General features: G+C 47.8%; 1 protein-coding gene across 1 annotated transcript; it reads left to right on the forward strand.

The window, feature by feature from the left end:
* The first annotated feature begins 3,531 nt into the window (after positions 1–3,531).
* On the forward strand, positions 3,532–7,142 carry LOC142700528 (histone H2A type 1-like). Its single transcript, XM_075848107.1, has 3 exons — positions 3,532–3,549; positions 5,464–5,546; positions 6,845–7,142. Exons 1-3 carry the CDS (start codon positions 3,532–3,534, stop codon positions 7,140–7,142), a joined length of 399 nt encoding a protein of 132 aa, XP_075704222.1.
* The last annotated feature ends 2,816 nt before the right edge of the window (positions 7,143–9,958 follow it).

A 9,958-nucleotide genomic window follows, 5' to 3' on the forward strand; every position in this document is an offset into this window, starting at 1 on the left:
CCTAATAACGTCCTAGAAAAATAAAAAGATGTTCAAAAAATGGAAAAGACATAAAGTAGACATAAGGGAAATATTAACTAGTCACTATTTTGTGTGGTATTACTATCTGTCTTACAAGCAGATACATTTAAATTTAGAAAAATGCTAATTTTTGCAAATTGTCTCTAATTTTTGGTATTTTTCACAAAAAATATTGACTTTATTGACGAAATTTTTTCACTAACATAAAGTACAATATGTCACGAGAAAACAATCTCAGAATCGCTTGGATAGGTAAAAGCATTCCAGAGTTATTACGACATGAAGTGACGACACATGTCAGATTTAAAAAATGAGGCTGTGTCATATGGTCTAAAAGTGTCTGCGTCCTTAAGGGGTTAAAGAGGCTCTGTCACCTCATTATAAGTGCCCTGTCTCCTACATAATGTGATTGGCGCTGTAATGTAGATAACAGTGGTCCTAGTAATAAAGAGTCTGTCACCTCATTATAAGTGCCCTATCTTGTACATGATGTGATCGGCGCTGTAATGTAGATAACAGTGGTCCTAGTAATAAAGAGTCTGTCACCACATTATAAGTGGCCTATCTTGTACATGATGTGATGGGCGCTGTAATGTAGATAACAGTGGTCCTAGTAATAAAGAGTCTGTCACCACATTATAAGTGGCCTATCTTGTACATGATGTGATCGGCGCTGTAATGTAGATAACAGTGGTCCTAGTAATAAAGAGGCTGTCACCACATTATAAGTGGCCTATCTTGTACATGATGTGATTGGCGCTGTAATGTAGATAACAGTGGTCCTAGTAATAAAGAGGCTGTCACCACATTATAAGTGGCCTATCTTATACATGATGTGATCGGCGCTGCGATGTAGATTACAGCAGTGTTTTTTATTTAGGAAAACTATCATTTAATAAATTCAAATAATTCAATAAAACATGTAGTGTTTGGTTGAGGGATGCAGGACCCGCCACGCGTCTACGAGTTGGTGCTCATGCAGCAATCGTCATATACGACGGTGAGCTGCCCTGGGTAGAGAGGAGTGCCCTCGCGAGGTGTCAAATACGGGATCCAATGTGACATTTAAATCCCCCCCCAGTATTAAGGTGCCTTCCAGAAAGCCTTCCAGTACCCCTAAAACTCTATCCAAGAAGGCCACTTGACCAGTGTTAGGGAGTTAGTATGAGGCCAGTGTGTACAATGTGTTATCCAACTTACCCTTCACGAAAAGGTACCGGCCCACTCCATCCGTGCAAGTCTCCACATGTTCCCAATGGGGAGAACGCGAGATCAGGATGGAGACCCCCTTGGACTTGGAGTCAGGGGATACACTATGATACCCATCAGGATAGTTGGAGTCCGTGAGCTTCGGTATGCAGTCCGCCCGAAAGTGGGTTTCCTGCAGAAAGGCCACGTGTGCTTTTCTTTTCCACAGAAGTCGGAGAATGGAGGACCTCTTTTCAGGAATATTCAGACCCTGCGTATTCAGGGAGACAACCGTAATGTCAGACATGATAGCGGACTTAGGAATGGACAGAGGGGAAGGGGGAGAGAGAAAAAGAATAAGAAGAAGAAAAAGAAGAAGAAAAGCTCCTGTACATGAGCAGCAGTACAGAAGGTGCCAGAAAACACAAGTTCTCTAAAGTCGGAGTTCGAAATCTCTCCACTACTCAACGTGTGCTATGTCACCCACAGAAGACCTCTGAGTACGACACAGCTACACGGAACCCTAACAGAGAACGAGGAAAGACAGCAATGCAAAGACAGCGTTTCAGTAAACCAGTAGTCAACTAGATATCTCAAATAAATTGCATCCCAGCCCCGGACTCACCAAATCAACTATTACCGGAGCCCACCATCCCCTCCTTGGTGAAACAGGTGAAACAATTAAAACATCCCCAACCGGAAAAGACCACCCCTCCCCACAGGCCCACAGCAATACAAATGGCCTAAGAGCAACACCAACAACGACTCTGTCTTCACTGCCCTCCAAGAGCCCTATGGAAGAAAAAGGTGGAGTGAGTGACAAATAAATGTCCACATAAGAACGCCAAAGATCAGTCAGTCCCTCCGCGGAGAACGCCGTCCTGGAGGACGAGGGTCAACGAGCCCGCTTTCACGGTCTCGGTGCGGGGATCGACGTTCTGGAGATCGGGGTTCAGTCGGCTCAGCTCCTGGGCGAGACGGAAGATGAGACACCGAGTCTGGGTATGGTCCTCCTCTCAGAGCAAACGGTGCTGGGGGTTCAGTCCAGTCTGGTAACCGCACTGGTGGGATCTCCAGGAACCGGAAGGCCTCCTCTAGGTAATCTTTAGAACGGACCGCAAATGACATTCCCTGTCTGCGAAGGATGATGTGGAAGGGGTATCCCCACCTGTAGGTTGCTCCTGCCGCCTTTGTTGCTTCCAATAATGGGCGGATAGTTCTGCGCATGGAGAGTGTCAGCCTTGAGATGTCTGGCAGGACTGTTATCTCGGTACCGTTGAAAGGAACAGCCCCCTTTTCCCAAGCTCTCCGGGCAATCTCCTCTTTCTGTTTGTAGAAATGCACTCTACAGATAACATCTCTGGGTCGGTTACATTCTTTGTTCCGGGGGCCCGCCAGCCTGTGAACTATGTCCATTCCTATGGGCATATCCCGCGGGCGATCTAGGAGTTTGTTGAAAATGTGTGTCACAGCATCATAAAGTCCATCTGGGGGTACAGACTCCGGAAAACCCCGTAGTTTCAAATTGTTACGCCTCCGCCTATTCTCGACATCATTCAAATGCAGGGAGAGGTCACGTAGTTGCGTACCCTGAGTAGCCAAAGATTGAGAGAGGACCGAGATGTCCAGGGAGGATATAGAATGCTGGCGCTCCAAGGTTTCCACCCTCGTGGCCAGATCACGCACGTCTTGTGTGACCGCGCCAATGGCCCTGTCATGTTTCTCCTCCAACCGGTTGAGGCGGAGATCCAAGTCGGTTTTGGTGGGGAGTACTTTGACCATCTCCCAAAGTTCCGCCAGGGTCCGTTCCATGGAGAGTGGGAGGCCAGGGACGGGCCGGTGTGATATTCCCCCAGGTGTACCGGTGGGGTGAGGGTGGGGGTCCCCCTGAAAATGTCTGGCATTCCCTGACTCTGCTGGCTATCCTGCGTTGTCGCCTGCCACTGGGCGGGCAGTAAAAATGTTGCCTCATGCACCCTGCTTGGTGGCGCCATGGTCGTCACCCCGTGTCCGGGTGTTTTCTGGGGCTGGAGAAGGGGAACAGCCTCCCCTGGGGACGGCCCTCGAAATTCTGACCCACGCTGACCTCTCTCCACAGGTGCCATCTCCCCTCCAGGGGCGCGGGAGCAGCTGCCGGTTGGCATCTGATCAGCAGAGGAAGAAGGCGGAGTGTGCCCACGAGGCGGCGGGGTCTGGGTGCGGCCTGCAGGAGGAGAAGAAGAGGACCGCTGAGGAACGCCGTCCAGCGTGGACCGGAGGAACCGGCCGATTGACGAGGTGCCCGAGGTGTCTGGAAGGTTCCTGCGATATTTCCCCCTGGTCATGCTGAGTCGGGGACTGGTGAGTGAGCCCTGTCAGGCGATTTTCGGCTGGGTGATACCGGAGCTGCAGAGACACACGTCTTCACACTGCCATGCCTAAGCCACGCCCCCCGGGGCCTACAACTTAATCCGAATCCATCAAGGTGATGAGTGGAAGATGGCATTTAACACCCGGGACGGGCACTATAAATACCTGGTGATGCCCTTCGGCCTGTGTAATGCTCCAGCGGTCTTCCAAGAATTTGTGAATTGTATCTTCTGAGATCTCCTCTATGTTTTTGTTGTGGTCTATCTCGATGACATTTTGATTTTCTCCCCAAATCAGATGACACATCGGAGGCATGTCCGTCAAGCCCTGTTGTGATTTAAGGGGGAATTGCCTGTATGCCAAGTTGGAGTAATGCACTTTTGAAAATAATTTTCTGCCCTTCTTGGACTACATCATCTCGGATCAGGGTCTCAAGATGTATCCTGAGAAAGTAAAGTCCATTCTGGGGTGGCCACGTCCTCAGGGCCTGCGGTCCATACACCGTACAAAACTTCTACTGGCAATACATCCCAAACTTCTCTTCACTGACGGCCCCCATCTCTACCCTTACCAAGAAAGCTATAAACGCCAAGGTGTGGACTCCAGATGCAGAATCAGAATTCAATAGCCTCAAAAATGCCTTCATTTCAGCCTCGATCCTCCATCATCCTGACGTGACTCGGCAGTTCTCGTTGGAGGTGGACGCTTCTTCCGTTGGTGCAGGTGCACTTCTGTTCCAGAGAAGCCTCAAGGGAAAGGCAGTAGTATGTGGCTATTACTCGAGACTTTTCTCCTCCGCAGAGCACAATTACTCTATTGGGGATCGGGAGTTACTGGCCATCAAGTTGGCTCTGGAGGAGTGGAGACATCTGTATAACTAATGGACCTTTTCCCGCCAATGTTGGATCGAAGGAGGTTCTAAGAACTTTTTTGGGGGGAATCTGGTAATAGACTAAAGATCTTCCGCACATGGGACAGGTAGATTAAGTATAAAATGTACAGGATGGGGCTTCTCATACTCCTTCTCTCACTATCTAGACTGATTGTTTTATAACCTGTGTGCTGTCCTTCCCACCTACTCATATAGCGACATATGATGATATCTCTTTGGCCTATAACCTTGGGTATTCTAATTCTATGGTTATTGATGCTACATATTTACCTTCCTGCTACTTCTAATAATCTTCCATAACAGACGACACCTTGATTGGAGGTCGCCCTCCGTCTTTTTATTTTGCTTCCATTTCTTTTCATTATGTTTTATTAAGCGGTCTGGTCTCGACCGCATTTTGTACTCCGTACTATATAAAATATATGTCTATACAATTGTGTTTTTTGTATTTTTACTTTCGCTTTTGTTCAACTATTGTTATTGGTACATAAGATTTCTTAGCTACACAGGCTTTTGAGATATCATGTGTTTTTTAAGCCGCCCTGCGGGGTCAGCAAATGACTTTGTGCTCCATTGTTTGTCTATTTATCTGTAATAAAAAAAACGTTTTAATAAAAATAGAATTGAAAAAAACAACAAAAAAACTTGGTGTATTTAAACGTCTGAGCCACTGGGAATGCGATGAAAGAAATAAAGGTTGAAATAAATCATTATCTCTACTATATTTTAAGAACGTGAAATGTCAGAATACTACTAGAGATTCTAGCTGATCTAAGACAGGGACATGCACTAACATTGCAGCGTTCCTGGCCTAAGCACTTAAACCCTAAGCCCCCCAGCACGCAGTCCGCAGCCCGCAGCCCACTTGTTCCCTGATTCGGTCTAAAGTGAGTTCTGTTGAATGTCAGGTTACTGCGCTTTTCTATGAGATGAATAATATGTTCTGGTGGAGCCACTGAGCAGCGAGCTCACAGCTTATGTGCTCATAATTCAACTTTCCCCCTTTCCCATAGAGCACCATCTATGGCGTGATGAAATGTGACACTTGTTTCAGTGATGAGGATATTGCTGAAATCTGCAATAATGTAGTAGAAAAGTAAGATGGTTCAGCAGCATAAGTACCTTTCTCATGCAGCAACCTACTCATTATTCTGCCTGCACACAGTAAGGTATCCTTTCAGACAAGGCTACACATCAGGAATTGTACCAGGATCTGCACAGAAGACTCTCACTGTTTAGTCACTGGTTAAGTACCACACCACCAGCTGAGGTTATTCGCTAGAGCTTCTTATTGTTCCCATTAGACCAAATGTAATATCACTTCCAGCAGGAATAAGAACGTCACCTTTGGAAGAATTTGCGACTGTCTCTCGACAGCAGAGGTAGCGCACTGGTAAAGTTATCTGCTCGTGAATTAGCAGGAAGCTGATGAGTCAGGGACATACAGGTTCTATCCCCAGGATCTCCACCTTGTGTCTCCAGTCTTAAAAGCGCTAATGAGATGTAGCGTTTCTCTTGTTGAAAGTCTGATTACCCCTGATTTTTAAAGAGTTGATAAATGTGTTATTGTGTATCTGCTGTCCAGCTGGCTCACAGCTTGTGTGATCTGAGTTGAGTGCAGGGGTCACTGCTGTACAATGTGGGTTCTAATCCCCATGTTGTCCTCCTGGTGACCTTGGGGTACTTCCCCCTTTCCTAAGGAGTATTGGGTTATGATACCTGTGAGAGTGAGAATACTGTTAGAAAAAGTAGCTAAGTACAGCTTTCTCAAAAAAGTGACAGCTGTATATGTAACATTCTTCACATAAGTAACTTTCTTAAGCAGTGACAATCTCATTGTGCTGCATCCACACCACTATAAACACCACCCATCAAGGTATCTTTTGGTTAAGGCCACACATTAGGATTTGAACCAGAGACCACACAGAAGACACTCACTGGCTACACACTGATCATGCACCCTGCCACCAGCACTGGCTGATATTTGGACTTTCTTATTGTCCCCACAAGACCAAATGTAAAGATCACTTCCAGCAGGAATAAGAACATGTCATCTTTGGAATATTTTGCAGCTGGCTCTCAACAGTAGAGGTAGCGCACTGGTAAAGTTCTCTGCCAGCAGAAGAGTCAGGAACATGCAGGTTCTATCCCCAGGAAACTTGCATAAGTAAGGAGAATGCCATCTACCACACCAGCGGCACGCAGCAAGCTTCAAACCCAGGTGCATGGGCTGGCACTGTAGTGTTACTGAACTCAGCACCTAACTGCTTCGTTATAGGGTGCAGGAGTCAATATAAATCAAGTAGAAAAATAAATGAGACCATTAAATTACAAAGATGTAATATTATTTTTATCCCGGGCAGGACTTCAGTTCCCTGTCGGTCGTGTGCACAGACTTCTCCGCAAGGGCAAATACGCTGAGAGGGTCGGCGACGGCGCTCCGATCTACCTGGCCGCTGTGTTGGAATATCTGACCACTGAGATCCTTGAACTGGCCGGAAATGCCGCCCGGGACAACAAAAAGACCCGAATCATCCCCCGTCAACTGCAGCTGGCCGTGCGCAATGACGAGGAGGAGCTCAACAAACTGCTGGGTGGTGTGACCATCGCTCAGGGAGGCGTCCTGCCCAACATCCAGGCCGTTCTGCTGCCCAAGAAGACCGAAAGCAGCAAAAGCGCCAAGAGCAAGTGAGCGCCGCTTATCCCACATTTAACCACAAAGGCTCTTTTAAGAGCCGCCCACATGGTCCTTAGAACAGAGCTGTCACCGCTGATCTCTGATGAGTAAGGGTCGGGGTATACAACTGCTGCATTACTTATGACCTATACATTCACTACTGCCTCGTGCGGATGGTGGCGCTGTCCTCATTGATGCACTAACTATACTGTACAGAACACATTAATAGTACAACTACTCCAGTGATTCATGTTCATGATCTACAACTCGCCCCCGACTACATAGTGTCTTAAATTATATCTTCCAGTCTCACTGGATTCTTCGAATGCGTCTCAGTAAATGTTACTCTGCAGCAACTTCATGCGTTAGTGGGATGAGGGGAGTCCTAAGTATAGACAACGCACAGTGTTAGTACGAAGTAGAAATAGGTGCATTCTCTTTCCTGTCATTGTATTGCCAGCAGCGCGATTATACCAGCAGTCTGGCAAAGTGAGATACAAGACAATGCAAGTCCATACTTATGTGGAACTTGGTGCTACAAATTGCTAGTTTGTTTTGAAAATCTCGTAACATTTGTAGCAATGAGAGCAGCTTGGAAAACACTGGCCCTCCAACATTGGGTTTTACTCTTGTAAAATGCCGTATCAGCTGCATCAGTTTCTCCTTTTTCATTCATTGAATGCGTCTCACTAAATGTTGCTCTGCAAGAAACTGCACGCGTTACTGTAATAAAGTGAGTCCTATATAGGGACAGCAGACAGATTCATTATTAGTACTAGAGGTTACTAGATTTATTGCCAGCAGCCTTATTAATCCCAGCCGTCCGGCAGAATGAGATACGAAGCAATACGAGCCGATACTTCTGTCAAAGTTGGTCCCAGTAACAGATTTATTGTTTGTTGTGAGAATCTGGTAACATTAGTAGCAGTGACAGCAGCTAAGAAAACACTGGCCCTCTCTCCAAGGATTGCGGAAAGCACGTTGCCCAGCAGCAAGCTGGACGCCGAAGAAGCAACACCGCAAGTCCGCTGTTTGATCCACTGCTCGTGCGCTTATACAGCGCTATGAGCAACTGAGCGGATATTCAGCGGTGAGTTTCTGCCACTCGTGTACGTACAGGCATCGGCACAAACGGCGTCCGGCAGCGCCGCTACGAGGTGTTTTCCTGCCGGAGGATCACTCGGCAGCAAGTATAGCACTAAGGCACTCTTTCCCTTCACATTAACATTCCCTGGTCTAAGACCCAATTCAGGCAGCTGCTTCTAGGACGTTATTAGGGGACATAGTGCAGTCCACATATCCGGCTCCTCACTGGAAGACCGACGTGATACTGAAGCCCCTACCCCCGTGTATATAGAAGTAGAAGGTCACTGCTCAGATGATACACGAGCGGTCACCAGCAGACATCATAGCTGATCTATAGAGGATGTGGCGGCTCTGAGAAGAGCCTTTGTGTTGTGTAAGATGGAGCTGAGCAGGAGGGGAATTAACCTCCGAAGCCGTAGAGAGTGCGGCCCTGGCGTTTGAGCGCGTACACCACGTCCATAGCGGTGACGGTCTTCCTCTTGGCGTGCTCGGTGTAGGTGACGGCGTCACGGATGACGTTCTCCAGGAAAACCTTCAGGACGCCGCGAGTCTCTTCATAGATGAGACCGGAGATGCGTTTGACGCCTCCCCTGCGAGCTAGACGGCGGATTGCAGGCTTGGTGATGCCCTGGATGTTATCACGGAGCACCTTCCTGTGCCGCTTGGCACCGCCCTTTCCGAGTCCTTTTCCTCCTTTACCACGACCAGACATCCTGTAAGCTGGAGCTAAAGAGAACTATTGTACCGACAACCGCGGGGTGCGTCTTTATATAGACCTTGGGTGGACCAGAGAGAGAACTGTAATACATGTCACTTCCGGGGCGTTTCTCTCAGTAAATTCACATTACCAATCCCTCCCCCTCCCGTTGATTGGCTTAACTCAGATTTTGAATTTCACTCTCATTTTACAATACCGGCCGCTCTTTTCCCGCTTATAGCGCGACTGCTGTGTAATCTCTATCTGCCCCAAATCTAAAGAGTAATGTTAAGAAAACAAGGAACAAGCGTGACGTCTTGGATTAGTATGGCGGCTGCTCGTCATCTGCCGTCAGGTTCAGGATTTGTGTGCCCGCAGATCACCCCTTAGGCCACCAGCACCACAACGGTTTTATAGAATGAATAGGGAGGAGAGGACTCGGGCAGTGTTAATGAGTTTAGATCTCTGATTTACAACGGTGACCGGGACTACACCCGATGATCATGACCTCACAGAATAAGAGTATAATTCCACTGCGCTTGTGTTCACACCGGGCGGAGGATACCTGCTCCCCACCCTACACGCTGCGCCTGGTTTGCCTTTACAAGGAGTAGGGAACAAGGACTCCGCACACACTGGTCAGCGGTGGATCATTAGCTGCACATAACGGCGTCATTCCTAGCAGCAGCAGCGGAGGTTATTATAGGAAGAGCGATGTACGGTCATCAGTGAGGAGTGGGGCGGGTTATCGCTACGATACAGCCGGAGAGGGAGGTGATGAATACAGCGCAGACACCCGGCATAACACATGACAGGACTGATGAAAGGGCCGGATAACGTGAGCGCTAGAGACGGGGACTGGTTATAGTGTAAATGGCGCCAAGCACTGAAAGGGTTAACATAGCATCTCCACATATTAATAGCAGAGCACCGAGAAGCCAGCGGGAGTCGCGGTAGAATAACGGAGGAAAAGGATTAAGCTCGTTTGAGGGAGGATTTGGTGGCTCTGAAAAGAGCCTTTGTGTTGTAGTCGGTGCCGGGTTCAGAC

This window comes from Rhinoderma darwinii, unplaced genomic scaffold, assembly GCF_050947455.1.
Source record: "Rhinoderma darwinii isolate aRhiDar2 unplaced genomic scaffold, aRhiDar2.hap1 Scaffold_1876, whole genome shotgun sequence".
NCBI lineage: Eukaryota > Metazoa > Chordata > Amphibia > Anura > Rhinodermatidae > Rhinoderma > Rhinoderma darwinii.

Bases quoted from the DNA above. Each gene is read 5' to 3' on its own strand.
- LOC142700528 (XM_075848107.1), top strand. The intron at 5,547-6,844 runs GTAAGATGGTTC...TCGTGTGCACAG, and splicing joins TGCAATAATGTAGTAGAAAA to ACTTCTCCGCAAGGGCAAAT.